Source organism: Erpetoichthys calabaricus, chromosome 10 (assembly GCF_900747795.2).
Source record: "Erpetoichthys calabaricus chromosome 10, fErpCal1.3, whole genome shotgun sequence".
NCBI lineage: Eukaryota > Metazoa > Chordata > Cladistia > Polypteriformes > Polypteridae > Erpetoichthys > Erpetoichthys calabaricus.
Window position 1 is genome coordinate 22,641,287 of NC_041403.2, and position 19,046 is coordinate 22,660,332.

Genomic DNA, 19,046 nt, shown 5'->3' on the forward strand with positions numbered 1-19,046 from the left:
TTGGGTTCACTTCCTTGTCCTATTTTTTGGATTCCTCAAAGAAATTCCAAGTTCATTCACGATCAATCTCTGTTTAAGATTAATAATATTCAGACTCTTCTGATTTTTTTTTTTTGACTGCGTGTTTTGTATGCCCTCGTTTTCTGACATAGGCTTCGGTATTTAGCCTACCCCTTTATCTCCTAGTCCTTTCATTCTTTCTGGCACAACAATTTATATACATACATTATATACATATTTAAAAACCCAACCTTTAGCAGGCACACATCTGATAGAAAATCGGCAGCACCTTTTCCACTAAAACAAGGACCCACCTGGAACCAGAGCAAGGCTGACAGCTATTTTTTGATTTGATTTTATGTGCAAACATTCTGTGTGAGACATCTATAGTTATATATGTATATAAAATCCAACGTCTGTCTGTCTGTCCACTTTTCACGAGAGAACTCCTTAACGGATTTAGATCAGATCTTTTTCTATAAGTTGCTTGAACATTCCTGTTGATTTTGCGATGTCTCTCATTGATCTAAGTATCATAGTTCGCTTGCAGTACTGTTTTATTTGTGTGAATCCGAAAGAGCGGCTGCGGGCAGAGGCGATGGGAATGCATAACATCAGGAGTGGGGAGCTGGGCAGGGACCTCCTCACTCACGTGCCAGCCTCCGTTCGAGTCGGTTTTCCTCTCACCACATGTTGCAGCATACCTACCCTCCGCTTAGCTAGCAATACCGGTTTGTTCAACAGACATTATCATCTACAGATTGTTAAGGAGTAATGTTTGACATTTTTGAGAGAGAGATCAGAGCTTTGTGTGTAGCTTCTGATTGCCAGAGATATCACGGCCACATGCTTTTCTCTGACGCACTCCCGTCAGAGCTGAATGCGATCAGATATAGTGCCGATGTCTATTGATTTTTAAAGTTTGTCCTGCTTCATTACTACATGGGCACAGCCGTAGGGACAGCTAGTCACTTATAAGAGAGACCTGCAAGTACATATTTCAGAAGAGATCAAACTGCCAGTAAAACCCTAAGTGGAAGAATCAGTAACATTTAAAAAGCTTAATCTGGTGAACTTTAATATTGGGGCAAAACTAGATTTATAGAAGTGGAGGCAAAAGCTGGAAACTTGAAATCCTTAAAACTTCTGATATTTCTTTTGTAATTCCTTTATTGAGTTTAAACCTCAGATGAGAAACTACAGTAGAATCTTAAATAAGATGACATCTAATGTGTCACCGATTGACGCGTGTACGCCGGCAGCCATGCAATGGGAGAATGCCTATGCCAAAGTATGATGTTTCAAAACAGAGATGTGACTAAAAATGTTACAGATCAAATGAAAAATATGTAAATCTGGATAATATTAAAATGCCATTACAGCAACCGCAGTGTCATGATTTGACTCTTGTACCTAATTTTTATGAATGATTCCTAATCTATATATTATTTAGGAGGGTTTTGAAACCCACAAATCCAATGGCCACATTTATGTTTTGTTTCAATGAGTATTTACCTACGTTAGTAATTTTTTTGCACTCTCCCAGCAAATCATATACTTTTTTATGAGACTTTTTGTTTACGGCTGCTATGCTGTTGTCAGGTGAAGTCAACTGGAAGAGCACCAAGTCAGAGATATGAGGGTCCTCACCATGCACTTTCTGCTATTCCAAGTTTGAACTCTACTAAAAACACACAGTGCTCTGTTTATGTGTTCAGTGAAAGGCTCTTTGGTTTAGAAATCCAGCTTTACCTGACTCAGATTTATATTTTTCGTTTATGATTTTCGAAAATCTCTCTCCAATCATTCCCAATGATTTTTTGTCTTACATGCTTAACTTAATTTATTAGATTCCTGCTCTCCAGGTCCCACGTTTAGCGTGCTTTCCCTAACTTCACCCTATCTTCTGACTTCAGTATTAGGATTAGGGTTAGGGATAGGGTTAGGGTTAGTGTTTCAACTGCTGCCATCCTGCACGGTCAGTACAAATAATAGATATGGAGCAAATAAAGTGTTCTATCTGATGCTTCATTAGACTTTTGTTTCACTTTCAGTTTCCCTTTGCACTGCTGTACATTTCACGGTATGTCAATTCTTGTCAATGTTTTCTATCTTCACCCAAAACCAACACTTTATCATGGATCAAAGTCTCCAAGTTGTGCTAAACAATGTCTTTAGGTGCTTGCAGTCTGCTTCTGGCTTGCCATACTTTTTGGATGCCTTCACATTGGATGAGATGATTCCACAAAGTAACACAAGTCCAAACAACTATAGTGAGTGTTTAAAACCTGCACATAAAGAAATAAAGCTTTCAGCAGAGGTCTGTCATCTACACGACAACACAAGTTTCATCATGATGTCACCACTAGCTCTTTACAGTTGTTAAGCAGGAATTTAAAAAAGCCACAAAGGTTCACAGCTTATTGCCTAGAAGTATTGGAAGAGAAAGTATTGGAAACTTAAGAGGAGGTGAGCCTAGCCTTGTTTGGTCTGGTTCCTAGTACTAGTGGAAAAGTAACATTATTTACTAAATCTATGCATACTGTCAGAAAGCTTTTTAATCATTGAATTTTCATTGATTTCTACTCTTGCATTCATATCCTAAAATGTTTCTCCTAAAATTCTACAATAAATAATAATCATCATGTACAGTAATTCAAGCAACATTTTCAGGCCCGAGAACTCCAAATCCAAAGCCGTGTTCGTGAATATACAGTTTTACACTTCAGGGATCTTCTAGATCTGAACGGCTAACTGAATCTCCGCTGAGAATGGGTCTGCGTCTGGTTCAACAAGTCCATGTAGATTTTTGATCTCAAGAACCTTGGATAAGAATCTTTTTCCATAAGGCTGTGGATTCGTCCCTGAGCCATGTTAAAGCAGGAGGCCGTCGGCTCTTGAAGGTTTCTCTTTGTTGTTTCCCTTGTCTGGAAGTCAATGTTTACCTGGTGGAGGATACAAACCAAAGAGTAACTAGGAAGGTTTGACTATGAAAGGAGTAAAATAGTAGGGCAATTTTTATATTAGGCAAAGAGGAAAAAGACTTGTCAAATTTCCAATATTTTCAAAACACCATATTTTACAATAATAATTATGTAAATAATATAGCCTATTATTGTATAGTTTTGATTTTCAAAAGCCTAATATAATGATGTGGTGCACATTTCAATGGTACCACAGTTTCGATCTCTGGGCACCTGAAGCCATAACTGAGCAACCAAGGGACAGGAGAATTGAGACACAGTTCAAAAGCAGAAATTTTAGTTTACTCTCATGAGCACCTGCAACCAAAGAATAACAAAGAATACAAACTAGTAAAATCTGTCAGTATTACTATGTACAAAATCACACTCTCATCTCACTGCTCCTCAAACTCAGAAGCTCTGAAGTTCACACCATCCTGAAGATCAATCAACCCATTAAAGAACCATAAAATACCATTAAAGAACCCATATTTTTAAGAGTGTAGTGACTCGGTCACAAATCAAATGAGTCAAGACTCATATTTCATACAGTTCTTGTGCATGCACTTAAACTTCCAATCCGTAATGTAAGAATGTCCATTGAATAGGCTTGTTCATGCTTATAAATCGGTACTAAATATTCACTGTAAAGAGTCGCTCAAAAAGAACAAATTGTTTGTGACTTGCACATCACTATTGGTAACTGCATGGCACTGGCTGCTCATTTACCTCGAAGGTAAGTTTCACTTTGTTTCAGCTCTGAATTCCATCCTGAATTTCTGTACATGTGAGTTTCTGCTGATAATCTTTTAAAACATAGCCCTCTTTACCTTTTACCTTTTTCTCCTACAGGAGCTTCGGAATGGTGCTTGAGCGGTGGGATGATTTAAATTTGGAAGCATGCTCGTGAATAATTTGTAGGTCTCTTCCAAAGAAGTGTTGTGTGGCCCTGGACCCGAACATTGGTGCGACCTCACTCTGCCACTGCATAACACACTGACACATTAACTGGTTCTGCATCTTCTTCAAAACATTAAGTGAAATGTGACAATTTTCTGCCTTATACCGTAATTGTCTAATAATAAGCAGTTTATGCTTAGCCATTATTCTGTATGTTGACTAGCACAATAACCAGAAATTTTGATTCAATGAATGACAGTGTGGGTGGCACAGTGGCGCAGTGGTAGTGCTGCTGCCTCGCAGTAAGGAGACCTGGGTTTGCTTCCCGGGTCCTCCCTGTGTGCAGTTTGCATGTTCTCCCCGTGTCTGCATGAGTTTCCTCTGGGTACTCCGGTTTCCTCCCACAGTCCAAAGACATGCATGTTAGGTGGATTGTCGATTTTAAATTGTCCCTAGTGTGTGCTTGGTGTGTGTGTGTGTGTCCTGCAGTGGGTTGGCGCCCTGCCCGGGATTGGTTCCTGCCTTGCCCCCTGTTTTGGCTGGGATTGGCTCCAGCAGACCCCCGTGACCCTGTATTCAGATTCAGCGGGTTGGAAAATGGATGGATGGATGAATGACAGTGCTAATCAGATGACATCTTTGTATTAGGACTTGATGTCAGCTCTCCTGTTTCTCATGAGAAGTTAGTTTGCCTAGTGGAATCAAAGGTTTGTCTAATTCCTAATGGTATACCTTATATACAAAACATGTTGATTTAATCGTAGACCATCTTGTATATGATGAAAGACACAGTTACCTCTCTAGGAGACTGGACATCAATGAACTCTTCATAAATTTTCTTTGCCTTGGAGGCCAACTTTGCTGGGGACTTCGTCTTTTTGTAGTCTTCACATGCCAGCCAGAACTCAATGTTCTCCTCGCTGAACTCCGTTTTGAGGAATGCTCTAAAAGCAGCCAGACCATCTGGAAAAGAAATTATAGTGAGAATGTCTGTTACTTTGGATAATACACTTATCATTATTTTCTTTTTCACTGTTCTTAAAGCTGTACTTGTATTTTTTCTTAGAGAAGACAGGGGTATTGACATCCTTCACATGTTCTACAACTCTGTGATAGCCAGTGGAGTGCTGGGCCGGTACCATGACTTCAAGAGAGGCCCACCGAATCAACTAGCCGATTAAAAGAGCAAACTCAGTTATGGGATGCCCTCTGGACCTGTCGGAGGTAGTTGAGAATTTAGAAGGAGAGAATGATGACAAAACCGATGGCCATTATGAACAAACCTGCACATCTTCTCTCTGACACACTAACACTTTGAGCCAATGAATGGTTCAGCAGAAGGGAAATGTGACTGAGGGTTTTTCACTGTACAGCAGCATACCTTTATAGTGCCTTCCTGTGACTGTGACTGCTCTTTTCATTTTTAGGAGATTCAGGGGTTTTCTTTCTTTTTAGCAATTCTTTTTGGGTATTTGTCATAATATATATGTATTTATTTACTTATTTATTGAGCTTCTCAAAAAGGGCAAATTCCCCCGCTCCCCAAGGAAATAAATACATTTCTAAACTTTTAACGTGATTGGGGTTGTCAGTCACCAACAAAAATGCTCATGCTATGCAAACAGAAGATAATAATAAAATCCACGCAGATAAGACAGGCTGTGAGAAAACAATGAGTGAAACATATCTCTAAAACACTTAATTTAAAATTATCACCTAATAAAAATCTACAACTTGTACATTTTGTACTGACCTGAAAGACAAAGCTCTTGATTTACCGGTGGTTAGTCAACTGATCAGAGACAACATGCCATCATAAAGTCAGTTACTGACACTCTAAAAGATGGCGCTGCAGGTTATACAGTCCAGATTTTTGGATTGGTGGATAAAACCTTTCCAGTGGCGGGCCGTCAGGGCCTGCAAGGCCTTCTCTGCTGGCCTAAAATAATATCTGAATCACAAACTAATGGTAATTATATTTTGTCCATGAATACTTATTAAATAATTCCAAATAGTCTGTCCGCTTCCTTTCATAGCTTTTCCGTTGATTGTGTTGCGCCTGCTTCCAGACATGTATTTTCGTATTAAAGCATTTAACCAATCACATTTCAGCCATCATTTGTTGCCAGGCAGGGTCAAAGTCAAAGAAGTCTGCCAGGAGGCCTTCACAATCCGTTCTGCAGGCCCTCTAACACAAAATAAATGTTGATTAAACTGTTACTTCAACCAATCAGATTTTGAGTTGGTTTCACTAGGGCCCTCTAGCAGGCGTACGGCAACGTCACCGTATTCAGACCCGTTGATTGGATAGGATGGTGTGGATGGTGTAATAGAAAAATCTGAATGAGAGCATCATGGGGCAGCTGTACACATTGGTATGTTTGGCGGTGACCATTCCCATGTCCACTGCTTCTGTCGAGCGGACATTTTCAGCCCTAAAGCGAATTAAAACTTATGCTAGAAATACGACAGGGCAGGTTCGACTTTCAGCATTAGCTTCGATGGCGATAGAAAGGGACTTCGTGATGGAACTGAAGCACACGGATAATCTGTACGACAGAGTAATTGAACTGTTTTTGAGGAAAGAGAGGAGGATGGATTTTGTTTACAAATAATCTGAATTTTTGGTGAGTAAAATGTTGCGATTTTCCTAAATAATATTGCAAGTTTATGAGTTATTATTGATGTTTTTTATGTGTGTCGCGGGCTGTAGCTGCAGTAGAAAGGAACTTGTTCACCTCTGGTTTGTCTATTCAATAAAGGCATTTATTGTGGCTACAGGAGTGATCTATCTGCGATGCAACGGCTCTTTATACTGTATTTCTGCATATTAAGATGGTTTTTATAACCATAAATTAGTTTTTGAGGGGCGGGTTGGTTCAGACGGAGCACTACTGAAGGCCTAGGTGTGAAATGCACGGTCCGCCACTGAACCTTTCAAAGTGTTTGATTAGCAGTAACTCTTTAGGGAGCCAGGACTTTGAATGTTTACAGACAAAGAACTTGGTTTGCGTGTTGTTAATTTTGGTAGGACTGTTCTTTAGGTTTTATTCTGCCTAGAGAAGTGTTGAGGCAGGCTTAGAGTGTAAAGAGCCCTTGTTGTGTCAGTTGTCAGTCATATACAGTAAGTCAATGCGATTTTGCTATGCTAACACCCACCCGAGAGAGTAAACATGGAGCACACAGCCTTTTTTTTCTATGTATTGTGCATACGTGACCACACGGTAATACCCGATCTATTACAAAGTGACATTTGCACTGTTTAGTGTTTTTTGTATCTGATACCCTCATACACCTTTATCATAAGAGTATCCCTTATCAACGATGGAGCGTTCAATTAGAAGAAAATATTAATCTGGTTAAAAGCCGTTGAAGTGGCACAAGAAATTAGTAACTGCGCTGCTGCAGCAAAATTCGATGCGTCTGAGAAACTTGTGTGGGATTGAAGGAAGCAAAAAAAAAAAAAAAATTAAGTGTCATATTTTTGAACGGGTGTATAAGTCGGGGTCTGATTTTATGATCAATTTTTCGGGTTTCGAGACCCGACTTATACATGAACATATACGGTATGTGTTGTGGACCACCAGGGCGTGTACAGCCTCCATAACCCGAAACAAACAGGCAGACACAAATTCCAGTCCAGCAAACATGTTAATTTACAGCTGGGGAGTGCTTTTCTCTGTTTCAGTACAGTACATAAAGCATAGTCTTTTTCCTTCTTCTCTCTTTTCCGCCACCACTCCTCTCCCAGCAAGCTTTGTCTACCTCCTCCTGACTCAGTCTCCTCAAATGGAGTGAGGCAGCTCCTTTTATTCAGTTCTTGGGAGAGATCCAGGTAGTTCATCAGTATTACCTGGAATCACTCCCAGGTATGGTGGAAGTCCATTGTAGAGCTCTGCAGTTCCTCCTGGCAGCCCCCACGGAAACCAACAGAGCTGTACCAAACTCCAGCACACAGTGTGCCCTGCAGGAATCTGTAGTATGACAGCCACCCAGGAGGGCTGCTCTCTAGCGTCCCAGGGGAGGTAGTGCCTCAGAGATGCTCTCTCTCCCGGTCCTTCCATCTAGCTGGTGTCCAGGCCGGGTAATGGCCAAAGCCTCCTGTCACACTGTGTTACACATGTGAAAATTGGGGGCATCTTGTGGGAACTGCGTAGTAATACAGGGAATGTTTTTGTGTTACATGGCCATGAACACAGAAAATTGAAATCACATGAAATTGTGAATTTCCCATTGGGATTAATAAAGTATCTACAGTATCTATCTATCTAACACAATTTCTGCTCCACTTTAGAATGGAGGAGAACCTGTTTTCAGCATTTTGTCCAGTCCTTGTGAGATAACCTCTGGCCCCACAAAACTTAAATGAACTGAGAAGATTCGAGAACCTTCAGGAGCTACTGATCTCAGTCCATGGAAGGCCACAGTGCTTGCACCTGGCTGTTAGAAATTTTCTAACTTGGTTTAGTATGCCTAATATCCTGAACGCAGGTGTTTTTTTATGCTTGCCCACAGGCAGGTTAATTGTCTTAGGATTTAAAGTCTTTTGCTCCAATGACTGGAGATATTATTTTAAAGATGTGACCAGAAAACAAGATATGCTGGAATCTAAAACCATAAAATCAAGCCACTCAAATTGTTAAAATTAAAACAAAACATGGGATGTCAAAGCTGAAGAAGAAAAAAGGAGTAAATAATAAAGACTCACAAGAAAGTCTTGTAGGGATTTATCTGCCACACTCAGAGAGAAGAAAGTGACCTTATAACCCAAATTTTGTAATTAAGGCTGAGATTGTGGTGAATAAGCCACACCCCTAGCAACCCAGCCTCTATCATAACAACGGGGATGCCAAAGTAACAGCTTACACAGATTCAAGAAAATGGCATCAGGAATGGCTCAGACTCATTTTTACTTTCAAAAATCACACTTTGGATTATAAAATAAATACCATATATACTTCTCCCACAGATAAGTTGGGACTTGATTTAACCGTATAATTTCTGGTATTTTATAATGTTGGTCGTATAAGTCGAATGCAGAAAACTTACGCTATTCGTCCAAGAGATTATGATATACTAACGTCCACCTGAGAGAGTAACCACGGAGCACACTGCCTTTTTTTTCTATGTATTGTGCCTACGTGACCACACGGTAATAACCGAACTATTCCGAAGCAACGTTTGCACTGTTTTGTGTTTTTTGTATCTCACACTCTCATACACCTTTATTGTAAGAGCATTCGTTATCTACTACAGATCGGTCGATCAGAAGATAATATGAAGCTGGTTTTAAATTAAACATCGTTGAAGTGGCGAAAGAAATTGGTAACTGCGTTGCTGCAACAAAATTTGATGCGTCTGAGAAACTGGTGCGAGATTGGAGAAGGCAAGAAGATGTAAAAAAAAAAAGTTAAGTGTCGCATTTTTGAATGGGCGTATAAATCGGTATGATCGATTTTTCAGGTTTCAAGACCCGACTTATACGTGAGCATATACGCTATATTCTTCACCCTTCAAAACCCAAAAATAATTGTTCACAGAGTTGAAATGTCCCAAGCAGAATTAAATAACTAATAAAGTCACAGCACTACACCACAGTCTCCCATAAAGTCATATCATAACATTACATAGCATTCTCAAACTTCTGTCTGGCCATGTTATACGAGGGGGGACCCAAAAAAAATTTTTTTTTTTTAAATCGTATATTCCTCTGAACATTTCTAAAATGTAATCACCCTCAAAATACCCTCCCTGAGACACAATACACTTGTTCCACCACTTTCTCCATTGTTCAAAACTGTTCTGAAACTCTTGCAAAGTGATAGCCTTCAGTGCCTCCATCGTTTACTACTTGACGTCCTCTACCTCCTGAAAATGCTTTTCTTTAAGGTCCCTCTTCATTCTTGGAAATAAGAACAAATTACAGGGTACAAGGTCCGGGGAGTTTGGGGGGGACCGTTGTCATCCTGTTTTTCATCAGAAAATGCAACACACAACAGTGCTGTGTGGGCGGGAGCATTGTCATGATGCAGAACCCACTTGCCTGATCGCCGCAATTTGGGTCGTTTTCACCACAATTTGGGTCATTTCGCCGCATTGCATGACACAATCACTGGAGCACTTTAAGGTGAAAACCCTTGCCTGGCTCAAAGTTTCTTCTTTGAAAGCCTCTCGAAGCACTGTGACAGCTTCTGATGCTGTTTTCCCAAAAGGAAACAGAACTTGATGCAAACACATTATTCTTTCAAGTCTGCCATCACAAAATCAACAAAGATGGTAACAGAGGCTCAAGAAAAAAAATGACACTGTCCTTACAGACCTTTACCAAAGGACGTTTCTTGGCCAAATGATGCAGAGGGCAGTCTAGTACATGCACCTAGCCAGCAAACGGCAGAACTAATGCCCCTCCAGAAAAAAATTACTGTTATTTTTGGGTTCCCCCTCAGATATTTTCAGGGCTTCCCTGCTTCTGACCCCATTTTAAAGGAGATGAGGCTTGGTCTCAGTGCCTCATCTGCCTGAAATTGAGCCAATTCAATCTAGGCACCTGAACTCATATCTCTTCAGTAGATAAGGCACAGACCAGCTCATTTAAAGAGCTCCTCTTCAATGGCTGTCATCTGTAGGGTCACTATGTCACTTTGGTAAATGCTTTGATGTTGTATTGCTCAATAAATATCTAATATGAGATCACGATTGCACACTTATGTAATCGGAAAAAGCTGAATTAGCTTATCTGATGTGGCAGGATGCAGTGAAGGAGGCAAGTTCAATAACTCGGTGCGGCCTAACTGTTATCATCTGGTTGACAGGACTCTACATTCATCCTTATTGACTCTGTCTGAGTCATCATTTGCTGTGGTAAGCAGTCACGTGCTGCAGTGATGCACTGCTTGACCACTTTCTAATCCCACGATGAATTGCTAAAGCCAGGGTTTTTCTTGGCTCAGAAGGAAATTCCGACGTGCCACTTCCTTAATTTCCATTACCAGCAGGTCGCTGATTTATTTATTTGTATTCTCTTCTGTTCACATCAGATAAGCTGGCTGTGTTCTGGAAAACACTAGTAGAAATGCTCCCTGGGGACACAGGATATTTATAGTCTGAAAATGCTATATTTCAGACTTCTACAAGTATACAGGGAGTTGGGAATTTTTGTCAGAAGCTTTCGTATATGGTTTGAATTAAAATCAGCGGATCAGTGCTGCTAACGATTTTAAAGTCATTCCCACAGTCTTATTTGGTTCAGTGACATAAAGCAACTTGTATTTCGCAAGAACGCTGGTGGGATGCTAGGGAGACAGAATTCTTTTGCTGCTTGAAGATGTATCCATCCATTTACTCACTTTGTATAATCCATTTGTTAAGTCAAGGGAGGCTGGAGCCAATTCTAGACGTATTGATAGTGAATGATGTCAGTTCACCAACGGACAAAACCAAGCACACATCGAGAGATAAGAATGGCACTATTTAGTAGATTGATGTGAAAGGAGCTATATAATAGATAGATAGACAGATAGATAGATAGATAGATAGATAGATAGATAGATAGATAGATAGATAGATAGATAGATAGATAGATAGATAGATAGATAGATAGATAGATAGAAAGTGTATTATTATTATCTCAAATGTTGTAAGTCGCTTTGGATAAAGGCATCAGCCAAATGAATAAATGTACATAGATACAGTGTGTTTTATATTTGTAGTTAATTCTGAGCTCTATTTTATTTTGACATTAAAGTGTTTTTTATCTGATCAATGTTGAGAAAGCTAAATTAAATCCACTGTGATTCATTTTTGTATTCTAGCCATGGTACCTTTCGAAGATAAGTAATACAATAAATTAAATATATTTGTTATCTATCTCTTGCACTACGTGTACCTTCAGTGCCGCTCCTCTGTATTTGTGTGTGTCTTTATATTCATTATTATGCTTATTATTATACAGTTACCTTCTTCCTACATCCATGTCATGTTTACATCTACAGTCATATGAAAAAGTTTGGGAACCCCTCTTAATTCTTTGGATTTTTGTTTCTCAAAGTAGCAACTTCCTTTTAATATCTGACATGCCTTATGGACACAGTAGTATTTCAGCAGTGACATTAAGTTTATTGGATTAACAGAAAATATAACAAAATTAGATAGGTGCATAAATGTGGGCGCCCCAACAGAGATATGACATCAATACTTAGTTGAGCCTCCTTTTGCTAATCTAACAGCCTCTAGACGCTGTCCTCCTATAGCCTCTGATGAGTCTCTGGATTCTGGATGGAGGTATTTTTGTCCATTCTTCCATGCAAAATCTCTCCAGTTCACTTCAATTTGATGGCTGCCAAGCATGGACAGCCTGCTTCAAATCATCCCATAGATTTTCAATGATATTCAAGTCAGGGGACTGTGACAGACATTCCAGAACATTGTACTTCTCCCTCTGCATGAATGCCTTTGTAGATTTCGAACTGTGTTTTGGGTCATTGTCTTGTTGAAATATCCAACCCCTGCGTAACTTCAACTTTGTGACTGATGCTTGAACATCATCCTGAAGAATTTGTTGATATTGGGTTGAATTCATCCGACCCTCGACTTTAACAAGGGCCCCAGTCCCTGAACTGGCCACACAGCCCCACAGCATGATGGAAACTCCACCAAATTTGACAGTAGGTAGCAGGTGTTTTTCTTGGAATGCGGTGTTCTTCCTCCATCCAAAGCGCTTTTTTGTTATGATCAAATAACTCATCAGTCCAAATCACTTTGTTCCAAAATGAATCTGGCTTGTTTAAATGAGCATTGGCATACAACAAGTGACTCTGTTTGTGGTGTGAGTGCAGAAAGGGCTTCTTTCTCATCACCCTGCCATACAGATGTTCTTTGTGCAAATTGCACTGAATTGTAGAATGATGTACAGATACACCATCTGCAGCAAGATGTTCTTGCAGGTCTTTGGAGGTGATCTGTGGGTTGTCTGTCACAATTCTTACAATTCTGCACATATGCCGCTCCTGTATTTTTCATGGCCTGCCAGACCTGTTGGGTTTAACAGCAACTGTGCCTGTGGCCTTCCATTTCCTGATTCCATTCCTTACAGTTGAGACTGACAGTTTAAACCTCTGAGATGGCTTTTTGTAGCCTTCCCCTAGACCATTGAGACTGAACAATCTTTGTTTTCAGATCTTTTGAGAGTTGCTTTGAGGTTCCCATGCTGTCACTCTTCAGAGGAGAGTCAAAGGGAAGCGCAACTTAGAATTGACCACCTTAAATACCTTTATATCTCATGATTGGATCCACATGTCTATGAAGTTCAAAGCTTAACGAGCTCATCCAACCAATTTGGTGTTGTAAGTAATCAGCATTGAGCAGTGACAGGCATTCAAATCAGCAAAATGACAAGGGGACCCACATTTGTGCACAGCCAGTTTTTCACATTTGATTTAATTTCATACAACTAAATACTGCTTCACTAAAAATCTTTGTTCGGAAAACACCGCAGTACTCAGATGTTCCTAGGAAATGAAAAACATACCACTGTTATCTTTTTTGTTGAAAGTAGAGTCAATTATTATGCAGGCTGAGAGGAGTTCCCAAACTTTTTCATATGACTGTATTCCTTCTATTTAAGATATTGTCACATTTTGGCACAACCTGATACTTTTCTTGTACCTTTAGATATCATAAACAAGTACTGGTCAGCGCTGCACTGTCTTCATTTGTACCACTGTCTGTCCTGCAATGTTCCGCCATGTTTGCACATGCTTAACTTATGTGAACATCTCTTCTCTGGCACTGTATCATTATCTTCCAGGCGTCTTTCTCTCCTTGTGTCTGGTTTTATACTTTCCATCTCTGAGGGTGACTCTCATAGTACGCCTCATATGTGTCTTCTCTCCTCCTTATGTGTCTCACACTCAAACTTCCTCTTTCATTGTTCCACCAAAGCTAAACTGACCAATCAGATTGCTCTGAAGGGCTGCACACACAGACCTTAGAGTTTTATTATACAGTTGATCAATAATATTTTAAAGCTTCCAAGGGTGTGATTACATTTGATAGGCACTGTACAGAGAACTGGACCTGGGTTCAAGCATTGCTAGGGATCACTGTAGCCAAAGAGGACTGTGGAGCAAAGCCAATTAATTAATTTAGCTATTATTAGTAAATCTAAACAAAGAATATGTTAACATTTCTCCAACATGCTTAGATAGCTCAGGTTTACGAAAGGCCAAAGCTTGCCCCTGTATTGTATTTCTGAGGTGGCTGTCACAGATTGGCCATCTACATCTGTAAAGATAATAGAGAATTACATGTTTTCCTCATTACCTCATTTATTGACACCCATTGCATGCCCAATCTGCCTAGAAGTGGGTCTCTCTCTGATTTGCCTTTCCCAAGATTTCTTCCATTTTTTTTGTCAACAAGGATTTTTTTGGGGATTTTTTTTTTCTTATCTTTTTAGGGAGTCAAGACTTGGGGTCTGTCAAAAAACAGGGCCTGTTAAAGCCAATTGAGGCATTCCTTGTATGATTTTGGGCTCTACAATAAATAAATTGTTGTTGTGGCATTGGCAGCAAAGCAAGTGCTGGCTATGCATAGAATATCAGTCCTTTGTGCATCACACTCGCATATTCATCCTCACTGGATTAATTTAGAATGTCCAGCCAGCCACACCTGCATGTTTTTTGGGTAATGTGGGAGGAAAGATGGAGAACTCAAAGAAAACTCACTCAGACAAGGAAAGAACGTGCAAACTCCAGATAGGCCAACACATTTGAAAACCGAACACTGGCTGGCAGGAAATGTGGCATAGTGGCGAAGGCTATGGACTTTAATCTCTGAGGCTGTGCAGTCCAAGAGCCACGTTTGGAGGTGGCAAGTGGGGAGACTGCCCCAGGCTCCATGCTTTTTAGGTCCGCGTGGCCCAATCGAGCAGATTTGTCAAGTTATGTTCTCCAGTTATATTTTGATAAAGTCCGCGTGTTATCTTGCAAAAATTTAGCTGTAAACTGTAATGAGAAAATCCGGTGTATGTTAATATTATTTTTATTAAATTTGCGTTCAAGTTTATACAGTCCACACATATCGGTATCAGCGTTTGACGTAACCGGCCCAGCCTGGGGTTGGTCAGCCCTAGGCCCCGCACACCCCTAAAGCCGCCTCTGGTGCAGTCAAATTCCGTTACTGAAACTATGTGACTATCAACAAGTCACTTCACCTGCCTGTGATCCAATTGGAAAAAAAAAATGTTGTAAGTCTCCTTGGATAAAGGTGTCAGCCAAATAAGTAAATGTGAACAGATCGGTGAGAACAAAAGTGTCAAGCAGTGTACCACAGTGCTGCCCAGTGAGTATCATGTTCAAGTCAACGGGATCAAAGTGGCAGCCCTAGGAAAAACGGATGGGTTTCACTCCTGGACTGTCTAACCCATCACCATTAGAACTGAGCCCTGAGAACACAGGTGTATTGTTCTGTTTGCTGGAGAATCAGGAATGAACGCCAGCAGTCACCATCTCAGACAGTCCCACATCAACAAAACAGATGAGTTATAATACGCTCAACCGAGAATCATTATCATTAGGGAATGCAGCTACTGTAATGTAGAAAAAGGATGTGAAAACAGAAACATATGGACATTCTGAAACTTGCTATATCCGATTCATGGATAAAACCCAGCTGGTCTGGGATCAAGGCAGGAAACATCCCTGGACTGGGCACCAGTCCTTCACAGTTAAATTAGAGTCACTAGTTTATCTAACACATAATATGTAGTGAGAGTAGGGAGCAGGTTGAGGAGAACCTGCAGAGATGGAGATATGCTCTAGAGAGGTGAGGAATAAAGGTCAGTAGGACCACCAAGACAGAATACATGTGTGTAAATGAGAGGAAGGTCAGTGGAATGGTGAGGATGCGGGGAGTAGAGTTGGTGAAGGTGGATGAGTTTAAATACTTGGGATCAACAGTACAGAGTAACAGGGAGTGTGGAAGAGAGGTGAAAAAGAGAGTGCAGGCAGGGTGGAATGGGTGGAGAAGAGTGTCAGGAGTAATTTGTGACAGACGGGTATCAGCAAGAAGAAAGGGAAGGTCTACAGGATGGTGGTGAGACCAGCTATGTTATATGGGTCGGAGACGGTGGCACTGACCAGAAAGCAGGAGACAGAGCTAGAGGTGGCAGAGATAAAGATGTTAATATTTGCATTGGGTGTGACGAGGATGGACTGGATTAGAAATGAGAACATCAGAGGGTCGGCTCACGTTGGACGGTTGGGAGACAAAGTCAGAGAGGAGAGATTGCGTTGGTTTGGACATGTGCAGAGGAGAGATGCTGGGTGTATTGGGAAAAGGATGTTAAGGATAGAGCTGCCAGGCAAGAGGAGAAGAGGAAGGCCTAAGAGAAGGTTTATGGATGTGGTGAGAGAGGACATGCAGGTGATGGGTGTAACAGAACAAGATGCAGAGGACAGGAAGAGATGGAAAATGATGATCTGCTGTGGCAACTCCAAATGGGAGCAGCCAAACGAAGAAGTTTATCTAACACATGAAACAGGAAAACTGGGCAAACTCCACAAAGACCACAAATGGATGCAGGATTTGAACCCATGGCACCACATACAGTATATTAACCATTCTGACACCCAGAGCGTATTTTTTTCAGGTCACCTAGTGGAACATGGCAGCCCAACAGGCGAAGGCAGTATTAACTCCTGGGCTGTGTCAGGTGTTTTGTCCCAACAGCACAAATTCTTATCTTCAGATACTAGGGAAACAGCACCTGTGCACAGCGTGTTATGAGCGCTAAGATCATTTTGTAGTATGGCCATGCTAATGTTACAAGGGAAGGAAATAACAATTGAGGATTTTTCCTAGTATACTGCATTTCTCAGACACAGGAAGAGTTGCTTAATCTGCAAGACCATTGGATACGACCCAAAAAATATGAGTCTGGTCAATGGAAAGTCTGCTGCGGTTTCATGGAGTGCGCGTTTGCATCCATCAGTCTGGAATTTCCCAGAGTGCGAAAGCGTGCTTCTGTCAAGCACTAGGAACTCTTTAACAGGGAAACTCCTTTGTCATCTGCTCTGTGACATTTGGACCAAACGATTGCGCAACAGATGTGCAGAAACACATACTGGAAAACAAGTGCAAGAATAAGGGGGAAATGGAAAGTGGATAAAGCACCGCTGACTCACACTGTGAAATTGACCGGGTTACTTCACTCGCCAGCGCTCCAACTGTAGAAAAGTGGAAATGATGAAAATGTGATGTCAATTAGCTATTAGGTCACTTAATATACAGTGGGGAAAATAAGTATCTATGAAAAGAATTGGAGATCAGAGTTCATAGACGAGCCCCCTTCAAGATTTGAAGACAGTTTGTGTGGAAGAATGGGCCAAAATCACACCTGAGCAATGCATGCGACTCGTTTCTCCATACAGGAGGCGTCTTGAAGCTGTCATTACCAACAAAGGCTTTTCTACTAAATATTAAATAAATTTCAGTAATCATGTTCATTACTTATTCCCTGTGTCATTCCACTTTATAACACATAACTTAATTTATGGACTTATTTGTTTTGATATCTTTGTATGTGTGGATTACTTGGGTTGGCAGCAAAATCTGGTCAATATTTCATGTCAATAGCCGCATTAGAATTACATATTTACTGAGAAAAACGTTGATGCGTTCAATACTTATTTTTCCTGCTGTAAATTCAGTCCTCATCGCTGACTCCATGGGTTTTATTTGGACAGATTTGACCTTGAACAGACAGCAAACTTAAATATAGTGTTGGGTACAAGGTTATACAATAGCCACTCATACTGACATCTGTAATCAGAATATAAGTTTAATATGTCACTGTGCTCTGTGCAAAATATTTGAAATCTGCTTTTCTTTTCCCCTCACATGTACAGCTAACACAAAGCCATATTGTAGTCAGCAACACAGGAGCGCCACAAGGGACTGTACTTTCTCCTGTCCTGTTCAGCCTATATACATCGGACTTCCAATACAACTCGGAGTCCTGCCATGTGCAAAAGTTCGCTGATGACACTGCTATCGTGGGCTGCATCAGGAATGGGCTGGAGGATGAGTATAGGGACTTAATCAATGACTTTGTTAAATGGTGCGACTCAAACCACCTACAACTGAACACCAGCAAAACCAAGGAGCTGGTGGTGGATTTTAGAAGGCCTAAACCCCTCATGGACCCCGTGATCATCAAAGGTGACTGTGTGCAGATGGTGCAGACCTATAAATATCTTGGAGTGCAGCTGGATGATAAATTAGACTGGACTACCAATACTGATGCGCTGTGCAAGAAAGGACAGAGCCGACTATACTTCCTTAGAAGGCTGGCGTCCTTCAACATCTGCAATAAGATGCTGCAGATGTTCTATCAGACAGTTGTGGCGAGCGCCCTCTTCTACGCAGTGGTGTGCTGGGGAGGCAGCATTAAGAGGAAAGACGCCTCACGCCTGGACAAACTGGTGAGGAAGGCAGGCTCTATTGTTGACATGGAGCTGGACAGTTTAACATCTGTGGCAGAGCGAAGGGCGCTCAGCAGGCTCCTATCAATTATGGAGAATCCACTGCATCCACTAAATAGTATCATCTCCAGACAGAACAGCAGCTTCAGCGACAGACTGTTGTCACTGTCCTGCTCCACAGACAGACTGAGGAGATCGTTCCTCCCCCAAACTATGCGACTCTTCAATTCCACCCGGGATGGGGGTAAACGTTAACATTTAACATTATACAAAGTTATTGTCTGTTTTTCACCTGCATTATTATCCATCCATCCATCCATTGTCTCCCGCTTATCCAAGGTCGGGTCGTGGGGGCAGCAGCTTGAGCAGAGATGCCCAGACTTCCCTCTCCCCGGCCACTTCTTCTAGCTCTTCCGGGAGAATCCCAAGGCGTTCCCAGGCCAGTCGAGAGACATAGTCCCTCCAGCGTGTCCTGGGTCTTCCCCGGGGCCTCCTCCCGGTTAGACGTGCCCGGAACACCTCACCAGGGAGGCGTCCAGGAGGCATCCTGATCAGATGCCCGAGCCACCTCATCTGACTCCTCTCGATGCGGAGGAGCAGCGGCTCTACTCTGAGCCCCTCCCGGATGACTGAGCTTTTCACCCTGTCTTTAAGGGAAAGCCCAGACACCCTGCGGAGGAAACTCATTTCAGCCGCTTGT

At 41.3% G+C, this 19,046-nt stretch overlaps 1 protein-coding gene across 4 annotated transcripts in view; it reads right to left on the minus strand.

The window, feature by feature from the left end:
- Positions 1-2,125: 2,125 nt before the first annotated feature.
- The window catches only part of LOC114658897 (regulator of G-protein signaling 8-like), a 108,218-nt gene continuing 91,297 nt past the window's right edge, over positions 2,126-19,046 (minus strand). For all 4 annotated transcript variants that reach the window (XM_051932815.1, XM_051932813.1, XM_028811007.2 and 1 more), the window contains exons 5-6: positions 4,660-4,826; positions 2,126-2,945 (exon numbers count right to left, since the gene is read on the minus strand). In XM_051932815.1, coding sequence (XP_051788775.1) covers positions 2,751-2,945; positions 4,660-4,826 — 362 coding nt within the window. In that variant the 3' untranslated portion in view covers positions 2,126-2,750. The remainder of the gene's footprint in view (positions 2,946-4,659; positions 4,827-19,046) is intronic.